Source organism: Montipora capricornis, chromosome 2 (assembly GCF_036669925.1).
Source record: "Montipora capricornis isolate CH-2021 chromosome 2, ASM3666992v2, whole genome shotgun sequence".
NCBI lineage: Eukaryota > Metazoa > Cnidaria > Anthozoa > Scleractinia > Acroporidae > Montipora > Montipora capricornis.
In genome coordinates, this window is record NC_090884.1 from 9084141 (window position 1) to 9112040 (window position 27900).

General features: G+C 41.1%; 1 protein-coding gene across 4 annotated transcripts; it reads right to left on the reverse strand.

Moving 5' to 3' along the window:
- Positions 1-430: 430 nt before the first annotated feature.
- On the reverse strand, positions 431-26995 carry LOC138038731 (A disintegrin and metalloproteinase with thrombospondin motifs adt-1-like). Of its 4 annotated transcripts, none has more exons than XM_068884769.1 (20): positions 26459-26987; positions 24094-24255; positions 20375-20542; positions 19638-19808; positions 18268-18438; positions 17644-17814; positions 16916-17086; positions 15597-15767; positions 13969-14139; positions 12462-12629; positions 10978-11145; positions 9544-9711; positions 8259-8426; positions 7965-8132; positions 7287-7454; positions 4750-4923; positions 3293-3457; positions 2168-2341; positions 1330-1525; positions 431-664 (listed from the first exon to the last, which is right to left on the reverse strand). In XM_068884769.1, the coding sequence occupies exons 1-19, from the start codon at positions 26808-26810 to the stop codon at positions 1347-1349; spliced, it is 3408 nt and encodes a 1135-aa protein (XP_068740870.1). In that variant the 5' UTR covers positions 26811-26987; the 3' UTR covers positions 431-664; positions 1330-1346. The 4 variants fall into 4 exon arrangements, with proteins under 4 accessions (XP_068740870.1, XP_068740869.1, XP_068740872.1 ...); XM_068884768.1 differs by having other exon boundaries at positions 16916-17218; positions 17617-17814; XM_068884771.1 differs by lacking the exon at positions 1330-1525 and having other exon boundaries at positions 26459-26995.
- Positions 26996-27900: the final 905 nt, after the last annotated feature.

A 27900-nucleotide genomic window follows, 5' to 3' on the forward strand; every position in this document is an offset into this window, starting at 1 on the left:
AAGAGAATTTGGAAATCACCAATAAGAGTATGATCATTTAAAACAACCGGAAACCTTGTGTAGAAGATGTGCGTTCCCTCTTGTGGGCCTCACCCTGCTAGCAGAGCATTTTTTAACTCGAGTAGAAAGAAATCGTGAAAAGTCTTTATTGATTATGCTCAAGCCGTTGCTCGGAGACAGTCACACTCCTAGACGCCATATTGATTTTCGTGCTGAAGGCTCGATTTTGACCTTCGCCTTGTAAAAAATGTGATGCGCGCGCTGCCTAAACCGGTTTGACCTGGTGAACTAGCCCACAAACTTGGGCTGCGGCGACTTCAAAGACTTGACACGATTTCTGGAGAATCAATCTTACTCGCCCTCTGGTGAGTTTAACAGAGGCTCTGCTCGCAGGATGATGAGCCCCTGTCTGAATACAAACCGAGACAAATTCAATTTAAAATTTATTATTTGCATCCGCTTTGAAAAATCCAGAAAGAACTAAAAACATAACATGGCCTAAGGGAAAACGACTTCTTGTTTTTCACGTATTGCATCGGGCCAACCAAAGACTGTAACTTCAAAAATGAAAATATCACATCGTCTTGTTATAATTCGGTCTGTGTCATGAAAACGAGAAAGATGTAAAGAAAGTCGACTACTGTTGGGTACTTGTGATATTAACCTGCAAGATATAGAACAAATAAACATCACCACATCATTAGAGTTTCATCTGCAGGGAATTGTCAAAATACTAAAGGTGAACCTCTCCCGAAGTCATCGTTAATATCATGTTATAGTCACATGCACTGAAACTTGCTCTAAAATGCAGCGTATTATGTACTACACAAAATTGACTTAAAACCTGAAAATAACCTTTTGAACTTATATATTAGTTACCAACATTAAATCTTTTACCTCCTTAACCGGTTAAAAATGAGCCATCAAAACGAAAAATTAAGAGTAAGCAAGGCGCTAATGATTTATTATGCTACTGAAGATATGAAATGGTGCTTTAATAGCGCGCGAGCGGAGTACCATGGGTAAGAAAATATGGTAACCCATCTTTGCGAGAAAATTGCGTTTTGGTCACCGTACAACCCTACGACCGTATGTACGTCCACCCCAAGGTACTGGTTTTCGATTGGATCGCAAGCTCGAGCCAGGTTAACTTATTGCGCGAATAAATAACATGGAAGCTCCGCTTTATGGCTTGAATAAATCTAAATTTTGCAAGATTCCTTTCTTGGAAAAATTGCGGCACATTAAAAGTTTTGAGGGTTGGAGGGTAGGGGAACGAGGCGCACGCTTGGAGAAGGAAATGAATTTTCTGGTTTCGCGGATATATACCTTCGATATTATCATCATTAAAAGGGGGGTCCATTGGGGCAAGCATTGCAATTGCAACTCTGAGAGCTCTCTCCAAAACCCGGGCACTGCGCATGTCCCTGACCATACGCACACTTGCAGAATCGAACTCTGAATTGCCGTCCGCAACCGCATACTTTGGTGCATTGGCTCCAATCGCTCCAGTCACTCCAGCAATCTGCAGAAACAAGCACAAAGCGCGAGCTCGACTGAGTGCAAACGCAAGAGTTTGAATCAACATTACATGAATGGACAAAAGCCAACTGTTCACTGAGTTGATCAATGCAGGCAAAATAACTAAATCTGCGCATCAAACGAACGGGAGTTGAAATGAAAGAGTTGCGGAAAGATTTACTAGAAACAAGACGAAGTGTACGATGCAAAACAATGACCCTTTTCAGTAACGTTCACTCGTTTATTCCTGACACGAAGTTACAAAAAGTCCTAGAGTAGTTCTGGAAACTGAAACATATCTATTTTCAACGCCATCACAAACGAATTACATCATTTACATCGGGATGTGCAAAGCATCTGTCCATGGCTGCTACTGACCGGATAATATAGCTATGCGCATGCGTAAGGTACTGGCCAGACCACGGGATTGGTGTTGGAGTATATCGCCTTGATCTTAATTGTTTGATCAAGAAGAGCAGATTTTAGTGAGCCACTTGCAGTTTTTTTCTTGCCTGGACAAAACTCTTATGAGCACTCATATTTGCGCTTGCGCTTTCAATGCTCGTCAAAACAAGATTGCTGGAGTTCCCGGCTTTTTAAAATCGACGCCGCTTCAAATGAAACTTAAAAATAAGTGAACACTTACTTCCTGGACAAGATCCATCATCACAAGCTTTGTTTTCTAAAGGCAGTCCTATACATCTTCCTCCGGGTCCCGGTGGTGGACTATCGCATCGCCGAGTCCTGATTCTCGTTCCAGGCCCACACGACACGCTGCATGAACTCCAATTACTCCACTGACCCCATCCTCCATTTATAACTGTGGTTAAAGAAACATTTCAGAATAAAAATCAGCCATGTCAAAGTTGTTGAGCTGGGTCTCGATGACTCCATGTCATCAGCTATCAAGCTAATTAAATTACTAATTCGATGAGGTATATATACATGAAAGAGGTGTGAAAATATTTAAGTTTAGGTTCAGGTAAAATAAAATAAATCTATTGTCATCGAAACGTCGCTCAGCAAACTTTGACATCACTTGAATTTATTCCTAAAAGTTAAAGAAACTTGCTAGTTATTTGTTACTGTTTAATTGCATAGAGCGTCAATCATGTAAGAAACATAACCTCATTCTCTTCCCGTCTGGCCTCTGATTATCTCTTTGAATCTCTCACTGCTCTTTGCTGTTCCTTATTAATTTTCTTGTCATAATGACGAGTGAATAAATGAGTGAATGATTGATGGACAGTTTGATTCATTGATTGATTTGTCGCTTGGTTCAGCAGTCATTCTTTCATTCATTTTGTGTTCTTTCGTCCATTTGACCGTTCGTTAACTCCGACAGACGAGAATTTGGCAGAATCACTTTGGGCAGAGATAAAAGTAAAATGAACCCTGGGAAACTGAAAAGCCCTTCTTCAAATCGCTCTTCCCGTGGCGTACGGGGCCCCGAAACGTTGCCTCGTTATTTTTATCAATTAAACTGTAGTCTGCTCGCAGTCCCTTCTGAGTTAGTCGAACCGCCCGTTTTGGTCACGCAAGTGAGCCGAGGGGAGAATGGTGATATAGCGAAAAAAAGCATTCTATCACCATTCTCCACTCGGCTTGATTGCGTGACCAAAACGGGACTCAGAAGGAACTGCGAGCAGCCTAACTCAACTGATAGTACCAATATTCTGAGTCACAAGCGATGGCCATATCGCCATAAAACAGCCTGCCTCTGCTCAAAATGACCAGTGTAAGAGTCAAAAATTAAACAAAAAAATCTTACCAGGACAGCTTTGCGTGTTGCAGTTCCGAGTTTCTTCATCTGATCCGGGACATTGCCCCTGCCCCGGGATGCCACCATTGCAAGTTCGGTTCCGGCTCTGTGATCCAGTTCCACAGGTTTTGGAGCATAATGACCACGGATTCCAGGGACCCCAACTTACGTGGGCTAAAATGAAAAGATTGAGAAACTTTTCAACTTATCAAGCATTCTTAAGGTAATGAAATTTTCAAACACATAATCAGTTTTTTTTTTCCGAGCGAAGGGTTTACTTTTGTCCATCGAACAACGTTTTGTTTCGTAATAAAAGCGATGGCAAATATTAATGAAACGATGTATGTTTTCAATGGTTACCTAGGGATACTTGGAAAAAGCCGTGTGCTCCTTTGCTGGAGTCATAGCGCTATAGATGGTATACACCTGACGTCACAGCAGCCATGTTTGTGCACAGAACAATAGAGAAAAAACTCTTTTGGGAATTTGACTCTATTATAATGTAAAACATGAGCCATAATTTGCTAATTATTTTGTACACCAACATGGCCGTCTCATCACGCGATTGAAAAACATCTTTAGAAGACTCGTGAGAACCAACTTCGTTCCTAGGGTCTTTGCAGCAGGCTATTCAAAATGGCGGACAAGGCACTCTTTTGAATCGCCCCACCGCAAAGACCCTGGCATGGAACGGGGTTGCGTGAGAACTAGGCCATCCAAATTTCAATTTCAGTCCCAACAATATAGACGGACAATTGCCAGCTGAACCGAGTTTGATAGCTCAGCTCCACGAGTCTGCAATAGCTCAGTGGTAGAACATCCGAATTAATAATAATCGCAAGATCGTCGTAGGTTTCGACTCTTCTAAAGGAGCACTCTGATTTTTTTACGAGTATCCCTAGTATTCTATCATTAATACTAATTCAAACATGATTTTAAAAACTACAGCTTGTCAGAACACCGATGAAACGTCACGTGAATGAGCCTTAAACCCGTTAAAACACTCCTCATTAGAATTCTATCTATAACGAAAAGTAATGCGGCGCTAGCCTGTTTTTCTTGTATACTGACACCTTTCTCTCACATTTTGCACCAGTGTCTGACACGCCTCCTGTGCAATGTTTTTGAAGCCGTTCAATAAAATAGCAGGTCTAAAACCACGATGAAATACCCCTGCTCGATTGTATAATATTCCTCGATATTCTTGGCTTTGCAAACAGTGAATCCGGCACTTCGCACGGAAAAACGAGAGTGAAAAAGTCGTGATAGGTTTCGTTTGTGCATCTGATGGGCTGGGAATCTAGCGCAATATAAGAAACTATCAGCCATTCACTAAGCTTAGTTATGCATAATTAAAAAGAGTGAACAGGTTTCCATAGAAAACTGGCGCTACCACTAAAAAATGTTCTGTCGTCGTTTTAAGATTTTCAAAGAATTTTAAAAAGAAAGTAAGTGAGTTTTCTCACGAGGGCATGTCGGAAGCTGACAGCTCTTTGTTTGAACACTGATTCCCTGGCATGGCCTTCCTCCGTGCTGGGGCGGCGGATTAGAACACTTCCGCTTCCGAGTCTTGCTTGCCGAGTTGCCACACGTTTCAGAACAGGCAGACCAAACCGACCATAATGCCCAGCGTCCGTCGACTGAAAGAAATGGGAATCTTTGATGACGTCATTGTTTACATTTTATTTTATTAACATACGAGTTCTCTCACAAAAGGCACCATGCTATTTTCAATTTTTTTTTCACTTTAAAAGATTAAAAAAATGGTCAAACTTAAGCCTTGTTCACATCAGGCCTCGATTATTACCGAATTATAATCCAGTTAAGTTTGGAATGGGTTCACATCAACCAATTACAGTACGTGATTTCAATTGGATTATAATTATTTCAAACAACGTCTAGGGGGTTGTTTGAAGCAATAGGCCTTTTGCAATAAACGATCACATGGTACAACATCCGCCATGCTGGAGGGCAAGCTCATTATTATTCCCCATTAAAACATAAAGCAGAGGCAAGTCAAGCTTGACTGGTTCAGGTCTCTTTGTTTTAATGTCCCAGTGGGGGAATAATAATGAGCTTGCCCTCCAGCATGGCGGATTTTGTACCATGTGATCGTTAGTTGCAAAAGGCCTATTACAGTGCGTAATTGAACAGAATGGCGAACACGTGGTGGTATGAGCAGATGAGACATCTAATCACTAAATAGAGAGAAGATTTGGATTTGCCTTCTTCTATTCTCGGAAGTTATCCTTGGTTTTCTTCTCACCTCAAGCATGGTGTTGATAATCGTGGCAGCCGCGCCACTGCGAGGTTACCCTGCCAATTGTATTTGAATTTTCGCAGATGTAAACAGAACCGTAATTGAGTAATTGAATGGACTATGATAACAATTCAGTTGATCATAATCAACGTTGAGTGTGAACCCGGCTTTAGTTAAATCTCCAATTTTAAACCTTTTGGCTTTGATAATGAACGAGTTATTTGCCGTCAAATACTGATAAAGTCTTGGTTGGCAAAGGAGCTAATGATCCCGTAATCCTTTGTAAAAAAAATCGAATAATCAAGGCATCATTGCTCAGAGATTATTGGGTATATCGAGTTCAATGCAGTCTCAATATTCAGTACTTTATTCTTGGCTGACTGATTAGAAAACGATAGCTTTGTGCTAATGAAGATAAAATGTAAACAAAGATTCCCCATTTTTTTATCAACCGTTTTGGTGTCTTTTTGCTCATAAGATATCGACAGTGGCTTATCCAGAAGTTTTTGTAAAGGCCAGGATGAATGTGGCTTAGATGACAGATGGATATTGGAATAGGCGTAGAAGAAACAAAAAGGAAGCCATTCACACTTGAACAAAGCGCACTGGTGGCTCAATTGCTTGAGCACCGGGCTCCTTTGCGGGAGGTCGCGATTTCAACTCCGGCCGGACCAACTATTAACTGAGGAGAAAGTGCTGCCTTTGTAATAACATCCGCAAAAGGTTAGACTTTCAAGTCTTCTCGGATAAGAACGATAAACTTTTGGCCCCGTCTCACAACCCTTCATATTACTGTGGGACATAAAAGAACCCACACACTATTCGTGAAGCATAGGGCATGGAGTTCCCGGTGTTACGGTCTATCTTCTGTGGTACATCATGGTTGGGAGAGTAAATGCTCGGATATACCACGAGTGCATTTGATAAGAGTGTTGTTGGGGCATGGATGGGCTCTCCAGCACAGTCACAAATGAGTCTATTTCTTCCCGTTCCCGCGAAAATCAGTTGCCATGTCCCTGAAAAAACTTGGCAGACGCAATCACGCGTGACATAGCTTCTTCTGATTGGTTAAAATTGGCGGCCCTTTTGTTTGTTTCCCGCCTAAAGTGTATCTAAAAATAGTTCCATTTGTGACCGTGCTGGGGCAAGACCGCAAAGTGGTAGATCAACACTCTTATCTAATTCACTACTGGAGAAGCTACTCTAAATTCCGAGCGCAAAGAAAGGTATGAACTATAAACTATGAACTATAATACGGATTTCACACAACGTAGACCATCAAGACGACTTTGATTTAGCTTTTTAACAACCGGAGTCATTGAACGTCGTGGCAGTGATAGTTATATTTGCCCCTTGTCATTATCTCACGCGTGTGCAGGTGACCTCAAAAGGAAAGAGGCTATCGATCAGATCGACCTACCCCTCCCTGGAATCTCGCGTTATCCGACAAGAAAACGTTTTGTAAAAACCTCTGAATAATACAGAGTTTTAAAACATTGGTGTTGGCGTCAAATTGTCCGGTTTTTACGGAATCTAATTAGATAAAAACATAGTGGAGGCCTCTGTGCCAGGCCCAATAAGTTTTTCATTTCGTCAACAAGAGAGATGATAACACTGATCTACACTGAGGCTCACTCCAGTATTCAGTGTCATATGTTAACATTTTTAGCCATTTTAAACCAATATTAGGTCAGATATTCGCCATATTTTAAGCTTTTATTTTGAATAACCCAAACTACTAACTTGGACATCTATGCTGACAATCTTTCGTTTGTTCACTGTGCCCTTTGCAGTGTTTCCCTCCGTGCTGAGGAGGAGGATTTGAACAGGATCGTGACCGAGTCTGGGTTCCATTTCCACACGTCTTTGAACAGGCCGACCACAGCGACCATAATGCCCAGCGACCGTCGACTAAAAAGAGATCGGGAAATTAAGAGGGCTATGTCACGTTAATTTAGGGTGTTTAGGGGAAATCTTAAGTTAATCGCGAGTTTAAAAACTCGAAAATGGTAAAGTGGAATTCCTTTACTGATATAATTATCGTTGAATGACAAACAAGATAATTCCGAGAAAAAACGACCTTTATCCAAGAGATTTACCATAAACTTGAAAATCGTTGGACCGACTTTTTTCAAGATTGCCTGAAAGATATTCGCTTCAATCTGTCCATTTTTGTCCATTCATGCATCTCTTTCCTTTTGTTATATTTCTTTTATGTTGTTCAACAATTTTAAGTGGTTATTGCAATGTTTCATTCTACGTTTTGGGCAATTTGGGTGTTATGAAATTACACTGATCATTTTGCGTGACATGGCCCCTTTAAACTACAGCAGTGCTTAGATGAACACAAACACAACATGCAGACCAAGGCTTGAAAGTTGCAAATACATCGTGTTTAGTCAAAATATCTTATCAACTAACCTGGACATTTATTAAGGCAATTTTTGGATTGTTCACTGGGCCCCTTGCAGTGTTTCCCTCCGTACTGCGGCGGAGGATTGGAACAGGATCGAGTCCGAGTTTTGGTTCCATTTCCACACGTCTTTGAACAGGCCGACCACAGTGCCCATAATGCCCAGCGACCGTCGACTAAAAAGAGCTCAGGAAATTAAACTTTTACCAGTCCTTGGATGAACACAAACATAACATACGGACCAACGCTTCAAAAGTTGTGCTGAACACATCAATTTTAGTTCAAATAAGTTATGAACTAACCTGGACATTTATTAAGGCAATTCTTCGTTTGTTCACTCGGCCCCTTGCAGTGTTTCCCTCCGTGCTGTGGCGGAGGATTGGAACAGTGTCGTGTCCGAGTCTTGGTTCCATTTCCGCACGTCTTTGAACAGGCCGACCACAGCGACCATACTGACCAGCGGCCGTCGACTGAAAAGAGATTAGGAATTAAATTTTAAACATTAGACGAACACAAAATGCGGCCCGAAGGGGAATTCCTATTGCTAACATGTTTGCTGCCCGCACAAGGCAACTTGCTATTTCGTTCTGAATCTCGCCCTTGACGTTGTCTGTTTCTCTTTTTCTCTGTTACAGGTTCTAATTAATTTCGCCATTTGCTACCAGTTCCAAGATCATGCTGCGTAAAAAGTACAACAATCCTGTTGAATTTTAGAAATATATTCTTCCTTCTATTTTTTTCTGACAACGTATAACTCAGGATTTAGGTTAAAATAGCTCACGAAATTCCATAAAAATAAACCGATTTCCTTCGATGCAATGTTGTATCCTTAATGGCAAAGATGGACATCAAATTGGCGCAGTTCTCTTGGTAATTTTATGTTGTTATTTTTTTCTTTTTGTGAGCTTCACTCCACTTTGAATATGGAGCGATCGTCTAGCGTTATTTCGATTGACTTGTTTTTCCAGAGTTTCTTCACAAAGCTTTTCAGACATGATTCATTGCGTGCTAAATTAGAAGTCCTTCTCTCCAGAGGCCTGTTTCTCGAACGTCCAGATAACTTTTCGGGACCCAAAAGCCATTTACGAAACAGTTGCCTTCTGCTTGTTTTAATAAGCTGGTCTTTGAACGTGTTTTCAAGATCACAAAAGGCAAAATGGTTGTGGACTTTGTTGACATAAAAATACCCGAAAAAGGCCCGAAAGGTTTCGGGATTTTCGAGAAAATAGCCCCAGGTCCGAAAGATTTTCTGTTCTTTAGAAACCTTCTTAACTGCCCGAATAGCTGCTGGTGAAAGTGCGATCCGGTTTCCGAAAAGTGTAAACTTTTTACAAGTTTCCACGATGAAAAATAAAATAACTTTAAAGCGTCACGCCTTTTTAACCTCAGACTAGAGACTAGAGGTAAAACTATTAAAAGTAAGTTTCTCATTCGTATTCGATGCACCAAGCTGTTTTGAAGTCAGGAGTAAGCCTCAGCTCATAGACCTAATTCAACCTCGCTCCCAGGCCTTTTCGCCGCCGAGAGTAACTTCCCTGGGAACGAAGTTGGACCTAATTCTAACAACGCCACAAAAGTTTGGCAAACCTGTGCAACTCTTCACGAGACAAGATTTCGTCTGACTGTTTGGCCCCACGCATTTTCCTCCATACTTCGGCGGGGGATTGGTACAAGTCCGGAGACGGATCTGGGTTCCGTTTCCACAAGTTTTTGAACACTCTGACCAAGCTTGCCAATTTGACCAGCGACCATTCACTGTTAAAGAGAAATTGCTTAGCAGATAGACTGTAGTTTAACCAGTTTGCTCATTTTTTCGTTACTATAAAGGAGAGAAAGCAAAGAGTGGCAGAAAAGGGGAAGAGTTGGTGTTAATTGGAAATTATGGGCACGGGAAGAAGAAAGGAATAAGGACCCATCTGAACTGACTCTGAACTGACTCTAAAATAACATTTAGCATGTGAGAGTCAAACAGTCGAGTGAAAGTTACTGGAAACGTGGGTTAAGGTTAAAAAATACGATTGTTGTTGAGTTATGTTCAGTTTTAGCTGCATCAAGCGAAGGCAAAAAATGGAGAAGCTGGCGTCGACACCAAGCGAGAAATTTAAATTGTTTTTGCAGATGACTTCGTGTTGTCAGCTAAGAACTGGCCTCAAGTCAGCCCTCATCCGCCTTTTCCGTTTCCAGAATGTTAAGGTTAAGTGCCGCCAAGATGACATTTTAATGAATAAAAGGCCAAGTTCCAACTTATCTCTCTGATAAGCTCAAGCGTATATTTCAAGTACATGATCGTAATACTGGGGACGAAAATATGTTGCAAATACCTATGAGTGTTGCACGGATGCTGGTCAGCGTAGTTTCACATGTATAACAGATAAATTGTAACCTGAGCAACTACTTGACCCCTGAAGTCCATTGAATCTCAAACGATTGTCGTCACGCAACGTTCCTCCAGAGAGGAGCGTTACGTGACGACATTGCTAATTCAATCTTCGGGAGTTTTAATTTAAAGCAGTTATAGACATTTTGTTCAACAATACTTTCATCGAATTCTCGATATAAAGTTACTTTTGGATATACACTAATTGAGTATACTTTTCTTTGTATGTGCATATTTTATTCCTGAAAAGCCCTTCGGGATAATTATTAAAGTTTAGAATTTGAAGTTCAGTTGCTTTCTTTCATTCTCGTCGGACGGTAAAAAAAAATGTTAGTGCGAGTGCATTAGTACATAAAGAGGATTAATTTGATAAAAAGGATTAGTAGGTTATTCTCCTGTGACATGTAAAAAGGTGCTGGAGAAGCTACGGGTATAACATTCGTACAACACATTTCTTCAGTGCAAGCTACCTCTCTCTATGTAATGGAGCAGTTCCGTATATCCACAATTGGACAAAAGCCAGCATGAAATGGAAGCTTATACAGGGATAGCAGTTCGCATCTGAAAACGTCCCCTTTCTTCTTCAGTCTCCGTTCCATGCTTATTCCTGTCCAACAATGGTCAATTTAAAAAGAAATACGAACCAGGACATGACATCACAATGCAAGGTTTCTTCTGCATGCTAATTCCAACACATTTACCCCCATACTTCGGCGGGGGATTGGTACAGGTTCGCAGACGGGTCAGGGTTCCATTACCACAAGTCTTTGAACACTTTGACCAAGCTGCCCAATGTGACCAGCGACCATTCACTGAAAAAAAGGAAGTTATTCAGTTAAGACTGAGGCTTTCGAATGTTCCATAATCAGCATCTGTTAAATAGTCAATGTCCTTCTCTTCAAGTACACAAAGCCACCAGAATTTTTTATGTCAAGGAGAAAAAAGATTGGCAGAGTACATTTACATGCATCTAAGCCAGTCGCTCGTCATTTTAATCTCCCTAACCACTCCAAACAACACATGGCTATCTGGGCCTTTCCCTACATCTAGGTACGACAGAAAGCCGCAAGAATCTGGAACAAAAATTCATCTTCCAAATCGGTACCCTTAATCCCCACGGTATTAACGAACGCTTTTCATTTAACTAATGTATTCCTCTTTTTCACGTTGCCATGTTACCACCAATAGCGTAGCTCCTACTGCACTAGAAAAACTACACACAACCCATAATTCCTCGATTCGCTCTGACGAAGGGCTAACGCTCGAAACGTCAGCTTTTAGAATCCCTGTACGGTGGTCAATTTACATTATCAACTCCTTTGGTAAAATACATTTACATAAGATTTCAAACAATTATGAAAAAGGTTCAGCTCTTGGAGGGGATGTCCTTCATTTTGGCTTTGTTGTTGTAACATTCCCGTAGTACTAACATTAAATTGAAGTACCGTATTTACTCGATTAAACGCCGCACCCAATCAGAGTGTGGCGTTTATTCGAGGTTTGTAAGAAAAAAACGAGTACTCGTTTAATGTTCTGAACATTGAATTACTGTTCTATGTCAGCAAAAAAGCAGGACATTGTAACTTGAAAGATAATTGTGTTTTAAATAACAAATGTGTCTGAAGAAAAGTAGCTGGACCGGCAACAAGAACAATAATAACGAATCTTCTGTTCTGAGCCCACACACTAAAAATTGCTTTTCTCTAAGCCTATAGCACTTAGAAAAGAAAACTGGCTTACTCAAAGCTCGCTAATATCAACGAGCACGAGAACACGAGAAAAAATAGCTTCAGTTGATAAGCAAAGACTTTCGAAAGTTAAAAAAAATGTTGTTTTTCGCTTTGCATGGTTGATATCTTTCCCTTTGAAACTATTTGAACCCATTCTTGAACAGCCGTATACATTGCCGGTTTTGCACGAGTGAAATAGAATCAATGATGTTTAGGCGAAAAAAAACGAACTTCAGTGATTAAACCAATGACCAAACTTCATGTTTTAAACAATTGTGAAAGGCTTTTAATGCGTTGGTGCATAGAAAGTAATTTTCTGTAAAATAGTTGTTGGAACAAAAGTATTTTACTAACCATCTTTTTCAAGCTAAGAATAATTAAAAACTGATGCACCATACCTGGACATTTCTTTGCAAGACAAGATTTTCTCTGACTACTTGGTCCTGTGCATTTCCCTCCATACTTTGGTGGTGGATTCGAACAATTTCGAAAACGGGTCTGACTTCCATAGCCACAAGTCTTCGAACACTTTGACCAAGTTGCCCATTTTGACCAGCGACCGTTCACTAAGGAGATTAAGAAGCTAAGTAAAGCAAGGAAGACGTCGACGGGGAAAGAAAATGGCATAAAGGGTTTAATGAGCAAAGACACTGGTTTTCTGCCGGCCACGCGTGGGCGTTTCTAAATTAGGGACCTTAAGATGTGTTTCCGTTGTTCCCGTTCCTCATTCTAAATCTTGGCCAGGTTTTCCTTATCCCCAAAACAAGGGAAGACTCTCACAAGTTGAGAGTGAACACCAAGTCTAACCTCTTCCTGTGTATTCTTCTGCCTATTAGTGGCCTTCGTCAGCGTTCCACTTGGCCTTTGGCTAATCACCTTGCGTTGCTATCTGAATTTCTAGTATGTGTTCCGCCAGACAATGGTCAAGATTTTTTAACCTAATGGCCACAACGCTTTCAATTGTTTTGCATGTGTTCTAAAAATAGCCACATAATAATAATAATAATAATAATAATAATAATAATAATAATAATAATAACAATAATAATAATAATAATAACAATAGTAGAACTTTATTTTCACACGATCATGTTTAAAGCTTAACAGCTTGTGGGGTCGTGCACAAATTAAATCAAATCAAATAGGCCATTTCCGAGGTCATGTCTCTCTCCCCTTCAAAGCGAGTCTAAGTGCAAAGTTATTGTGATGGTGATTAGTTCTACTTTACATATGAATGAAAACTAGAAAAACCTCGCACTTAGACTCGCTTTGAAGAGGAGGCAGACGTGAACTCGAACACACATCAAATGATATTGGGTTTTGAGGAGAGGGGAAACCGGAGTACCCGGAGAAAAACCTCTCGGAACAGAGTAGAGAACCAACAAACTCAACCCACATATTACGCTGGATCTGGGAGTCGAACCCTGCCCACATTGCATATCGAGAATTCTGTTTATGGACTTATGTCTTCCTGTGTTAACTTGGCGGCTGCTCTTCCACAATAAAGAAGTTTGGGGTCTCGTTCCCATGGAACAGCGAACGGTAAAGGAGAGGCTGCTGTTTCTTATAAATGCTTCAAATTGGTTTTATTCTAACTAGTCTATCTCTTTTGAGACGTGGACCGATATCTGTAGATACGAAATGAGCCAAAATGAAACAACTTTCTTTTATTTTCGAAAAATCTCAAATTTTAACGTTTGCTGCTCGCCATAAACGCAATATACTAAATCTATCTAACATCTTTACACCCACCCCGAAAAGCAGACAACGTGTTCATGTTTTTTGCTCTTTCACTTCGTTCATGTTTATGTCTGTCTTGTCCGTCACTTTGTTTGCTCCGTTAATAAAACTTGCATGTACGTAAAATGCGCACCGCATCCTTATGAAAATAATAGACGTATTTACCAGGGCAAGGTTTGAGATTGCAAGCACGTGACCTCACGTCGTTACCATAGCACTTCCTTCCCCCATATTTGGGCACAGGATTGTTGCAGTATCGTTTGCTCGTCTGCTTTCCATTTCCACATGTTCGCGAGCACTTGTTCCAGATAGTCCAGTCGGACCAACCGCCGCCAACTAAGCGCAGAAAAATATATATAAAAATAGGTTTTCCATGGGTTTAATAAGATAATCGTTTTGGAAGAGAACATGTAGTTTTGTAGTCGGTAAAATGATGCGCTCGATGTACACTGTGCTAACGTGGCTATGCCTGCCGATATTTTCTTCCAAGTAATATAGTAAAAATTGTTTTTCAGACATTGGGAAGCATTTAAATAATCATGAAAAGCCAACGGTTTCTCCGCCCTTTGTGACTGTTTAATTTATGGAGTGTTGTGTTTCTATTGCAGCTAGAAGCCCATATTACCTCACCGTATACTGTACACAATTACGTATACGTCAGCCAATTATTATAACAATTACGAATTTATGAGAGTAATAATTATTTATCATTAATAATTACCAATTAGAGCAGTTTTCAAATAACTGTGGAAAGTAATAACGCGATTGCAATTGCCAACCAACCAATCAACCAATTGCATCATTTCAAGATACAAGATACAAGGTACGAGTCTGCAAATTTTGGGATTGCGCAACTATTGATCCACATAGTCAGAAAGTGCACACCAAGTTACAAAGTCCCCAAGTTTGGTGTTAATAGACCCCCAAAATTAAGCGAGATACAGGTTAAAAACGTCAACGGGTTGCAATCAGGCAATGAAAAGGAAGACCAAAAGGAAGACCAAAACCAATCGCGACTTGCAGGCGCGATTTTTCCCGCGCTTTGAGCAAGTCCTTTTGCAACAAACGATCACATGGTACAAAATCCGCCATGCTGGAGGGCAAGCTCATTATTATTCCTCCACTGGGACATTAAAACAAAGAGACCTGAACCAGTCAAGCTTGAGTTGCCTTTGTTTTACTGTCCCAGTGGGGGAATAATAATGAGCTTGCCCTCCAGCATGGCGGATTTTGTACCATGTGATCGCTTGTTGCAAAAGGCCTATTGCTACGAATTTGGATTGATTCATTGCCCTGTTTGCACCAGCTGTGATTGGTAGAAGTAATTAATTTTGGTATTTGTTTTGCGACTATTAAGTAAAGCGATTACGCATTATGCGTGATAATTACTTATACCATACATCATAATTAGACAGATTTAAGTTTTATTTGTGTAAGACTTATGTTGCTACTATTTTACCCTGAAAAACAAACAATGAACAGGTATTTTGATGTTGTTTCTTTTAACCATAAAGAACATGAAAAAAAAGATAGGCAAAACTGTTTCATCGGGCTTAACATGGGAAATGGCCGAGAAGGGCTGAGCCAGAAGTTTAAGACTCGGTAACACAAGATGAGTACATGCATCCCGAGGGGATTAAGCCGGATAAGTTTGAAATGCTCAGTCGCCCAAGTGACTTATTTGACTGAGATGGTAGGTTGTATTAAGTTTCCGAAACGGTATTTCTTCTCGATTGTCTTAGAGCATACGCAATGCTGGCTTGATGGGGCTTGCTTCATTATGTGATACTCACTGGGGCAATGTCGTGTGTTGCATGCCCGAGTCTCTTTATCTGATCCCACACAGCGCTTTCCTCCATATCCTGGAGGAGGCCTGGTACACGTCCGTGTTCGATACTGTGACCCAGTGCCACACGTTTTCGAACATTTGTACCATTTTCCCCAAGGACTCCAGCCACCGTCCACTTGAAGAGAAAAAATTGTTGTTTTATATCAATCAGTTGCGTTTTCATACCATTTAATCAACCCGAATGGTTGAAGCGAATGATAATTTTCCTAATTAAAAAACAAATAATTAAACAATTTCTATGGCATAAGATATTTTTTACAAATGATTTGTGTTAAATATGCCCAATATTCAATAATGGTATAATTGTAAAGCTAGCGTTGTTAAAAACAACAACTTCAATACGGCCTGATTACTTGGCCTGAAATTTCCCACGGGGCTGAAATTTTATTAGGAAAACATAATAAATTTCAGCCCGGGCGCAAAAGACAAATTGGCCTGGGAAATTTTACCGAGATGGGAAAACATAGTCTAGGGTCATGCTTCCTTTCTTTTTCAGCCCGGGCTGAGATTCCACTTCGATTACATGGACGTTATTGCGGATTTTTCAGCCCGGGCAAGCGGGATGAAAAATCTGCAAAAAGTCCATGTAATCGAAGTGGAATCTCAGCCCGGGCTGAAAAAGAAAGGAAGCATACACCTAGACTATGTTTTTGTTTCTGAAATTTGGATAGGATTTTCGGCCCGGGCCCTTGAAACCTTCTCCATGTAATTGCCATTTTTATGTCAAGAGGATTTCTTTCAGAACCCGGGCTGAAATTCGCCATGTAATCAGGCCCTAACTTAAAATCTAGTTGGCACTTTACGAGAAAAAACTGTTTGATTGCCTGACTGACTTGTTGTTTGTTTGTTTGTTACTTATTTGTTTGAGCAAGTTGAAGTTTTGGCAGCTATTCAGCTGATGTGGACCTGCTATACCCACCCACCCATATACACACAGAGGACAGCCACAACACCAGGAACTTCATCCCCTACTCTTCTCCAATAGTGTTTGGGTTCTTTAACGTCCCACAGGGAACTAATGAACATGGAAAATATTTGTGAGACGGGGCCTACAGTTTACAGTCCTTATCTGATAACACATGAAATTCTAACCATTTGCGGATGTAACTTTCTCCTCAGTTATTTAAAGACGCTGAGTGTTGGTCCGGCCGGAGTCGAACTCACGACCTCCCGCATGGCAGCCCGGTGCTCAACCAACTGAACAACCGGCTCAGCTTCAATACGAAGGAAAGTTCTTTTTAATAATAAATATGTGATACGCACCGGCGCAACGTTGTGTGTTGCAGGTCCGTGTTTCTTTATCTGATCCAACACAGGACTTTCCACCATATCCTGGAGGAGGCCTGGTACAGGTCCGTTTTCGATACTGTGACCCAGTGCCACATGTTTTCGAACATCTGTACCACTTCCCCCAGGGACTCCACCCACCGTCCGCTTGAAGAGAGAAAATCAGTTGGCAGTTTAGAGGAAAAGACTGTTCGATTGTCTGACTTACTGACTGACTGGCTGGCTGGTTAGCTGACGGATTGATTGATTGACTGACTGACTGACTGACTGACTGTCTGTCTGACTGACTCACTGACTGACTGATTGACTGATCGTTAAATTGACTGGTTGAATATTGACCAATTGATTGAAGTAAGGACTGACTGATTGAGAGTAGTACTATGCAACCATGTAGATTGATTGGTTCACTGACTGACTGACTGACTTACTGAATGACTGAATGACTGGTTCACCAACTGATTGACTTACTGAATGACTGAATGACTGAATGATCAATGGAGTGATAGCCTGGGACCAGGCACCGCTGTTGGGGTTATGGTGGCGAAGAAAACAAATTTCCATGTACGTGAGCGTGGTCCCAGGCTATGGAGTGGTGTCTCAGGTACAACATAAGATGAATTAAAGAAATTAAATTTCACAGTAATCAAAGCTTCAATACGAAAAATCGTTTTTTTTACCAATAATTATAATCATGTGATACGCACCGGGGCAATGTCGTGTGTTACATATCCGAGTCTCTTTTTCTGATCCAACACAGCGCTTTCCGCCATATCCTGGAGGAGGCCTGGTACAGGTCCGTTTTCGATACTGTGACCCAGTGCCACATGTTTTCGAACATTTGCACCACTTTCCCCAGGGACTCCACCCACCGTCCGCTTGAAGAGAGAAAATCAGTTGGCAGTTTAGAGGAAAAGACTGTTCGATTGTCTGACTGACTGACTGACTGACTGGCTGGCTGGCTGGCTGACTGACTGATTGACCGACTGATTGATTGATTGGCTGACTGACTGACTGACGGACTGACGGATTAACTGATCGTTAAATTGACTGGTTGAATATTGACCAATTGATTGAAGGAAGGACTGACTGATTGACAGTAGTACTATGCAACCATGTAGATTGATTGGTTCACTGACTGACTGACTGACTTACTGAATGACTGAATGACTAAATGATTGGTTGACCAACTGATTGACTAACTGATTCATGGAGTGGTGTCTCAGGTACAACATAAGATGAGTTAAAGAAATTAAATATCACAGTAATCAAAGCTTCAATACGAGAAAAATGCGTTGTTTTACCAGTAATTATAATCATGTGATACGCACCGGGGCAATGTCGTGTGTTACATATCCGAGTCTCTTTATCTGATCCAACACAGCGCTTTCCGCCATATCCTGGAGGAGGCCTGGTACAGGTCCGTAGTCGATACTGTGACCCAGTACCACACGTTTTCGAACATTTGTACCATTTTCCCCAGGAACTCCACCCACCGTCCACTTAAAGAAAGAAAACTATTGTTTAATATAGTATCGGAACATTTACATTTTCAAACCGTGTTCTTATTCTGAATGGTTGGAGCGAGAGATTGTTTCCTAATTAGCCGGTAATAATAACTTTATTTCTATAGCGCTCTTATCCTATGTTCAAGGTTACGGCATGACGTACTTTGACAAGTGATTTATTATAAGGCCTGGTAGTCAATTTTAGTTTATTTATCGGGGTAGCGTCATTAAAAATTGTAAATTCACCGAAAAGGAGTTGTTTGATTGACTGACTGACCGAATAAAGACCACTCATGATGTCTTTTTTTGACTGATTGATTAACTGAATGATTAGTCAATCACTGACTGACCTGCTGAAGTATTGATTGGTTAATTGATGGCAGAGTAGAGCGGTTTTCAAATGAGTGTCGTAAAACCAAAACCAAAGGAATTACTTTGGGCAATCAAAAAGGACGGAGACAATCCAGTAAACCAATCAAAACTGGAAGTAATTACACGTAGCCGACTCAAAGCGCGGGAAAACGTGCACGCGCGAGCCACGATTGGTTTTGGTTTCACTTCTGATTGGTTGAAAAAATGGCGCGAAAACTTTCAACCAATCACTGAGTGAAGTAAATGCAAAACCAAAGCAATTCGCTAATTACTTTCAACACTGAATTGAAAACCGCTCTATAGAAATCAAACTTGACAGTAATTAGAACTATAATACGAAAAGGCTTCGGTTGCTCATGTCTAGAAACGCAGCAAATCAGCTGAGCGTCAAAATTTGCGTCGATGCTGGGTTGGCGATGCAAATTAATTTGTGACGTCAACACGGTATCGAACCCATTCCCCCTCATCGCTGGGTTATTGATCAAAGAATGACCACTTTTCCCGTCTTTCATGCAAAGCAAATAAAACTGAAAGTGAAATTTCATTCAAAAGGTTCCAAAAACAATTCGATGTATTTGAGATGATTTTGGAGAATAAATAAATTAATTAATTAATTAATTAATTAAGTGGACATGTGATATCAGGTGATAGGCACTTTAAATTAGACGGGCTTTTTCCTGACATTTATTGCCGGTATGTGGACAAGAGTAATGTTGATTTTGAGGACAAAGCTAATGGACAAATATTTGACGCTTATATATAGACCTAATCAGTTGCATTTCTGGAAATGGTGTTGAAAACAAAGTTCTCTTCAACAATACCCGTGCATGATTTGACGGAACAGGTTCGTGTGTCACTGTTCTGTCCCACACAATGTCTCCCTCCATCTTGGGGTTTAGGATTGTTGCAATATCGGTTCGTATACTGGAGTCCTTCTCCACACGTTTTGGAGCATCTGCCCCATGGTAGCCAGGCTGACCATCCACCATTCACTGCAAACAGAAAGAAGAACTCAGTAATTGGATCGTGCCATAGGGAGGGCGGGAGATTGTCTCAAAACACCGTTGTTAAGCAACGTGGAAAGTCTGTCACGGGATATACTGAACGCGTTGAGCGGAGAAGAGTTCTCACTTCTGCTTAGCGGATTGAGCAGGTTAAGATTATAAAACACTTGATAGGCTGTCTGCAAAATGAACCTATCCATTAAGGAAATGTTAATCTCATCACCATCATTTGGCACTTGCGATCGGGGTGCCGCGAACAACTCTCGTTCCACACCTCCCGGTGCCAAGATGGACCACGCCAATTCTTTAGATCTTGGAGTTTCGTTTTTCTTGAATAGAACAGAATGTTAAGTTTTCGCAAAGGGGATAAAACGACCTAGTCCTTTGCCCGTTGACAACGACTAAGGAGTTTGAGAGCGTGCTTTGTTAGCTTCCGGGATATTTGGAAAGTTTGCCGTACAACCAATCCCTTGACGAGTTCTCTGACCAAAAGATAACGCAAGTTAGCTAACGTCCCATATAAGAGAAGTGGCTCTCACGAAAGTTTAACTTACCTGGGCACCGCTGGAGTAAACAATTCTTGTGCTGCTCAGCGGGTCCTGAGCATTTTCTCCCGCCATAGCTCGGTGGTGGGTTGGTACAAGATCTCTTTCGGGTCTGTATTCCCGATCCACAGTATCCTATACAATGTCCCCAACTTGACCAATTGGACCACCCTCCATCTGCCGGGAAATAAGATGTATGAACGGTGTTAGAAATCCAAAGTAGAGGACAAACTGATCAGTGAACAGTATTCATTAACGATGAAATGATATAAGAGTGTTTTCACGTGACCTCACATGTGCCATACTGCGACCATGTTGGCGTACCCAACTAATCCTCCGGGAATTGAGTTCTATTATCTTGCAAACATTTTCTTTTGTTTTGGTGGAAGAACAGGGTATATTGATCACGTGAGTGAAAACACTCTATAATGAAATGAATCATATATTGAACTGCGGATATAAAATCAAGTGAAGCTACGATTCTTGCAGTTCAAACGGGTTCAAACCCCGTTGAAGTCCTGAAATTTTCAGGCTTCTCTACGCAATTTCTAAAATTGCGCTCCTAGCTGCGACGATCATATCTTCACTTGGGTATTCATTAATTTAACAGTATACCTTAAGTATTTTGAAACCTGAATTATCATGGCTTTATGAATAACTAATGAAGTTAATTTTTACAAGAAACTGTGTTTCTGTGTCCGTGAATCGACTACCGTTGGGTGATTACAAAAACCGACGATTTGAGCGGCAGACGAATTTTTGGGCGAATGCTTAGTACCCCAGATGGTCTCAAATCACCTGTACGACCAAATTGTCGACAATTTCTGGTTGGCTCAAAAATTGTGAAAACGCTCGGACACAAAGTATATTCGAAATGTCAAAACGGTATTTTTCGGTTAAATGATGAAAGCCGAACTGAATGATGCTTGCACTTATATAAAGTGCTACTATGACCAAAAATTAATGTTTATTTTTATTCGGATTTCAAAACAATGTTAACTAAACAGTAAGTGACCCAAGTTTTAATTAAGCCTCCATTTAAAAAAGGCACCTCTTTATTTTATCCGGAATTTACCAATTTAATTGTCCACCATTACTAACTTTAAAATCTTGAGAGAGCTGGATCGAGGAAACAATGACGTCAAGCCTCAGATTTTAAGAATGCATTGCGTGTGTACGCGGCTGAATTAATTAATTAATTAATGTCTCCATTAACCCATCGACATCCAAACCGGCCCAAACCGGCCAGACTTAATACTTTACTCTGTCTAACGCCAGACGATTTTACTCGTCAGTGGGGACCCCCTGGGAGTGAATGGGTTAATATGCAGCACGGGAGTTTCGGGCTTTCAGACTTATATACTCGTATTTTTCAAATATAATAAGCTGCAACAAGAGATTATGAAGGTAAGAGAAGAAATCCCTCATACTGGCCCTATTCCCATCGTAATCCCTCTTAGGTTATTTTTAGATCTCCTGCGAGATCCGGTATTCCCACGACGGTTAACTGATAGCCAATCACATGTCCTCTTTTTTACCAATGTTGACAGCTGAGCGAATTCCCACGCAATGATTCGCGATGTTCGCGATTTACCATCAAACAAAAATGGCGGAGGATGTTGAGACAAACGCGTAAATACATTTTGTGGACGAACGTGACCTGTTGACTTCAGAGTTGAGCGATTACAATGACTTATGTTTTGAAACCTGTATCTTGGAAGGAACGAGTTATGTAACCGAAAGGATTTTGTACAGAATGGCAAATGGAAGACTACAGTCGATAAGTACGATCTCTCTGACTTTAATAAACGCATTCTCGGTTTCCTTTGCGGGACCAAAATATGATGACTTAATTCTTATATGGTGATAAAGAAGACAGATAGAGCTCTACAACAGTACCAATTACACGCTGAAACTAATGAGTAACTGACGTCACTTTTCCACAGATCCAACTCTCTTGAGGTCCAGTCGGTCAGAACAGGAGTAATGGCGAAACGTGAAGTCAAAAACTTGCACTCAAAGTAAACAACCTTTGGATAAAAATCAAAGCTCAAAATTTTGCCAGTCAAGTGTTAAAGGTGCACTGTCATGAGCTGCGCATACTCGAGTTTGTTTCCTCACGAGCCCATGGAAAATTCTAGCCGCCATCATGGATTCACGCGTGAGTCACGTATATTCGCCTGAGTTTCTCCTTTGTCCACCACGTCCCTCCCCAGTGGACACCATTTTGAATTTGTCGATTCAACTTGAAAAAAGTTAACCTAACACTTTTCAAGTTTTCACAAGACGCTTGCTTATGCGCTTCTCGTGACAGTTTCCCTTTAAGAAATCATACTTTCAAAATCTGAAGAAAAAAAGGGAAGTGATTTTTTTACCTTGCCACTTTATAGGTAAAGTCTGCTTACGAGCCAAGTGGCTTATTAGGCCGGAGCCTATCCCTGTTTCTGTAGCATGAAGCGACTATAGGAGCTATAGCGAGAATTGAACGCACCAGTCCTAATCGTATCATGTCAATGTAATATGGGCATTTTACCCTCCCAACCATGATACACCACAGAAGAGAGACCACAACACCGGGAACTCCATGCCCTACTCTTTACGAATAGGGTGTGGGTTCTTTTACGTCCCACAGGGTTATCAACATTGAAGGTTTGTGAGACGGGGCATACGGTTTACAGTCCTTATCCGAGAAGACTTGAATGTCTTAACCATTTGCGGATGTAATTTCAAAGACAGCACTATATCCTCAGTTATTTTAAGACCCTGATTGTTGGTCCGAACTCACGGCTGCCGGATCCCCCGCATGACAGTCCGGTGCTCAACCAACTTTGCTACCGATGCGCAGTATAGCGATACAATTATCTCCTGAACCAAGTTTTTGACCTACAAGTAGCTCCTACAAGTCTCCTAGTAAAAGTAAAGTCTCCGCTTACGAGCCAGAAGGCTCATCAGGCCGGCGCTTATCTCCGGTTTCTGTAGCATGAAGCGACTAGGAGTATTTGTACTCCCCCCTGGATGGGATGCTAGTCCATCGCAGGGTTACCCCCAGCATTACGCCGGTACCCATTTATACACCTGGGTGGAGAGAGGCACCGTGAGAGTAAAGTGTCTTGCCCAAGAACACAACACAATGTCCCCTGCCAGGCCCCGAACCCGGACCACTCGATCCGGAGTCGAGTGCACTAACCATGAGGCCACCGCGCCTCCCTACAAGTCTCCTATCGCATCCGAACTAGCAATCGGAAGCTCGTAGTATCGACTCTTGCATAGGAGCACTCAGAAAATTTTCCGAATATTCCCGAGTCACCATTGAAAAAAATACGTTTCATAATTACATTCATAGAAAATGTACTCGCGCCATACGACACGGCATTGACAGAAAAAGAGAATAAAGAGTGCCCTGTTGAGTTCTGTTCAAACCTGCTGACAGAATTGCCCACGTTAAATGAAGTAACCTTTTTTTGTCGCTGTCGATTATTTGGGAGCTTAAGCACGCGCGTTTTTGAGACGCGGACAGCAACCGGAAGTGAGCTGTTTTCCCTTTTAACTTGTCTTCACACAACCACATTTACATTGCTAAGTATATTTTTTCCATGGGAGATGATGAGTATAAAGGTCTAGGAGACACCGCTGTCCTGGCACTCAAAATGCTCTCTTTCGGTTGCCGTCCGCGTCTCAAAAATGCGCGTGCTTAAGCTCCCTATTTTCTCGATACCGCAGACGCTTACCTGCGACGCAGTGTCTTTCAATGCATGATCTGTATTCCTTGGCGAGACCGTCGCAGCCGACCCCTCCCGGCTTGCTGCAGGAGCGCATCCGATATTGCGTCCCTCGTCCGCAGGTAACAGAGCAATGACTCCATGACCCCCAGCTGGTCCATGTGCCAGTTACTGCATAATAACGACACCAAAACGAAATTAGGTAGTTAAAGAAACCGCGAATATGATTACGGCAACGAAAACGTCATTCCAAAATATAACTTTGCGTTATCTTAAATATTTCGTGATTTTTACGTCTCGTTTACGTTGGACAATATTGGCGAACTATCCTATAACTGGACTACCAGCAACGGTTTTGAAACCATAAAAAATTCACTGTTGTATGTACACATTTTCGCAAAAACCTTAAAATTCTGTAAATTTCACCTCGTCGTTGTTGTTGTTAAGGGTTTCGCAGAGTCTGGGAAAGAAATGTTTTAAAATGCGCACCGAACATGCAGCACAACAATTTTTGAACGGCATTTCTTTCACTGATTCATTCCTCACGGGAAAGTGAGAACCCAAAAATGACCAGCTCTCAGTTGGTTTGAGCCTCGCACCGGTATCGCGAGGTCACGGGTTCAAACCCCGTTGAAGTCCTGAATTTTTCAGGCTTCTCTACGCAATTGCTTAACTGCGAGGATTATAGCTTAACTTGACAACAATTTTTCCTCATTTTTCTTATTTAAGGCGTTCTCGCTACCGCAGATGTCATTATTGCCCAAACTCCGTACCAAATTCAGCCGTACAGCGCCAAGAGAAGGAAAACATTATACTTTGGTTATTCCTCTGATTCGTTGCATGAGTGTAAAGCAATACGCCATTTCCGAGTTCATTTCTGCCTTCTCTTCAAAGCGAGTCTAAGTGCGAAGTTTTTTTATGAACATTAGTTTTCATTCATATGTAAAGTAGAACTAATTTACCATCACAAAAACTTTGCACTTAGACTCGCTTTAAAAGGAGGCAGACATGAACTCGGAAATGGCCAATTATTTTAATTAAATATTTAAGGCTCGCTTTAACTAGCGCCTAAAGCGGGCGCTGGGTCTTCGAACGTTGTGTCTTTCAATTGTAACCTCTTATTAAACTACATTTCAATTTATTCAAGTCAGAGTAACATCATGCTATGGCTGACATTGAACCTGGTTGCATGTGAACCTTTAAGTGCCCTCTAAGACCAAAAAATCAATTCGTTTTTTACTTTGGATTTCTAAACTATGTTAACTCATCACCAAGCGACCAAAGTTTTAAGCCTTGATTTCAAAAAGACGCTCGTGTATTTTAACTGGAATTTTCCTATTTAATGGTCCGCCATTACTAGCTTTAAGATCTTGAGAGAGCTGGATCGAGGAGAAAATGAAGGCTCACTAGTTTAAGAATGCAATGCGTGTGTACGTCACAGAATTACCTGCAGCACGGGAGTTTTGGGCGTTTAGACTTTTAAACTCGGATTTTGCACATTGCCAGTCAGGTGTTTAAAGCAAACACATTTTCAAAATTAGAAGAAAAAAGGAAGTGACTTTTTTTTTTATCACAGGGGCACTTTTACTCTCGGCATTCACTTGCCGTTGTTTGGTGTTTCTTGAACTAGCACAAGCTAAGGTATTCAGTTAATGATCAAAGCACTGCTGAGTTTGCAAATTAGATTTAAGCTTATGCTTGCGTCAATGAAACAGACCTTATTGCGCGCTGTTTCATCAAATTGATTTTAGGCAGGTCTCACTTGTTTCCAACCACTCAGGAAGTTACTCAAGAGAATCCATCTTTGCGGGTAAGCGCTTACATAGTCCTTAAAGCCTTTAAAATGAAGCGACAAACGCCACGCCACCCACTCAATAAATATTATCTTAATATGACAAAAGTGGAATTCTATTGATGAGCGCTTTAGACAAATTCCTAGTTGGAGAAAAGTTTGTCAAAGGTTGTCTGGGCAGCTCTCAGTTGTCTTCATTAAATTAAAGAAATACCTGGAACTTTAGGGAAAACATTTGTTATTGGATGACTAAAATTAATTCTCCTATCTCGATGATCTATTGAGAAAAAATAAACTCATTGTTTTTCTTAATGCTAACTCCCAAAAGGATTTTGACAACCCTCTCGAATTTTTTGCAGGTTGGCGCAAAATTGTCTGCCACTGACAGGGTGCCAAAATGCAGATTTGCGAAGTTTAAGTAATTGTGAGATCTTAATGTAAGACAATTAGTGGAAAAATGTAAGGTTCGAAATACAGGACGAAGGAAGTCCCGGTAACTCCGTTTACTTTTGTACAGTCGGTCTCCAGTTAATAATGAAGTTATATGCATTGTCTTTGAAACAACTGTACAAAATCACTCACCATCGTTGCAGCAGTCGCCCTTGTAGCCAGATTTACAGTAACAATAAGAGCGAATTAGTGTTCCACCATTCATGCAAAAACGATTACATGCTTTCTCCTGGGCAGCAGATGCATAGCAAGTTCCGCCGCAGCTAGCAGGTCTTATCGATCTGCTTCGTCTTGACACTCCATGAGGTCCACAGCTGTGGGAACACGAGCTCCAGCTGTTCCATTGTCCAGGGACGCAGTTCTTCGCGCGACAACGCCTTCGCTTACGACTATACCGCCATCTAGGCTCTGAGGCTATCTCTCTGATAATGCTGACGGCTAAAAGTAATGCTATTGACAGTTTAAAGCAGCTCTTGCACTGCATACCGATGCGCGATATTCAGTTTAGATTGCCGCTTTCAACTCAAAACAGCTTTCTTGGCTCAGTTTTCAATGCGTCTAATCGTGTTGCAGCCTACAAAGTTAGGACGCGTTCCACCAAGCAAACGAGAATGCTTTTTGTTTAAAACTGCAAGTGAATTTGCTGGAGCTTTTCAGTACAACACCGGAATGTTATAACGTCAATTGTCCATTTAAACTAATTACATATTTACTCTGGGCGTTGTATTTAAAATCAGTGCCGCCTGGCGGCAATCCTTGACTTCATTTATTACAAAAAGAGGATGAAAGACAAATTTAAAACCAACTACAAATGTTATGGAATAGAGTAATACTATTGTCCCGTTCCTCCAAACTTTTAGTAGAGATAGAGTTTACGCAAAAACGACGGCTATAAATACGGCAACGACATGCAACGCCTCAAATCAAGAATATGATTGGTTAAAAATGGAAATAAAATCGACCTCAACGTGCAGCCCAAATTTCCGTGCATTTCTTTGCCGCACTCCACAAGAAAAAAAAAACGTGAAATCGCCAAATTTTAGGTTTTGACGACAACGTGAGGATACAACAATCAGTCAACCATTCATTTACTATCTGAACTGTAAGACGGTTTGTACACCTCCATTTACAGGATGGTTGGCTCGTAACGGTATTGTACAACGCCAACAAGACGATAGAATCGCGAAAAACTCGCAATGACGTTAAGTTATATTTTGGAGTACTGTTTTGGTTTACATTGCCGGTATCCTTGCTAAATTAAACTCCCTAGTTTGGAAAAGACGAACACAGAACTATTTGAAAGAATACGATAACAGCTCAGGTGAATTAAGGCCTGGGCCCAGATCTCTTTTATGAAAATAAGTGAGGCGGTGGTCTAACTATTGAAGCATTTTTCATAACACGAAATAACTTTGGGACATCGATAGCAGCAATTAGATGTGAAACCTTATATAATATATTATATATTATCACGTCACATGTCAAAGCTATTTTAGCACAGAAATCTTCTCAGCTAAACGGCAACACTTTCTATCATTTTCTGGTGACTGGATTTACCTTTATGATGTTAGCAC

Coding starts and splice junctions, on each gene's coding strand:
- LOC138038731 (XM_068884768.1), bottom strand. CDS start 26,810: ATGCAGTGCAAGAGCTGCTTTAAACTGTCAATAGCATTACTTTTAGCC. Junction 12,630..13,968: donor CAATCTCAAACCTTGCCCTG/GTAAATACGTCT, acceptor TAATCTCCTTAG/TGAACGGTCGCTGGTCAAAA. Junction 8,133..8,258: donor TTGCCTTAATAAATGTCCAG/GTTAGTTCATAA, acceptor AGCTCTTTTTAG/TCGACGGTCGCTGGGCATTA.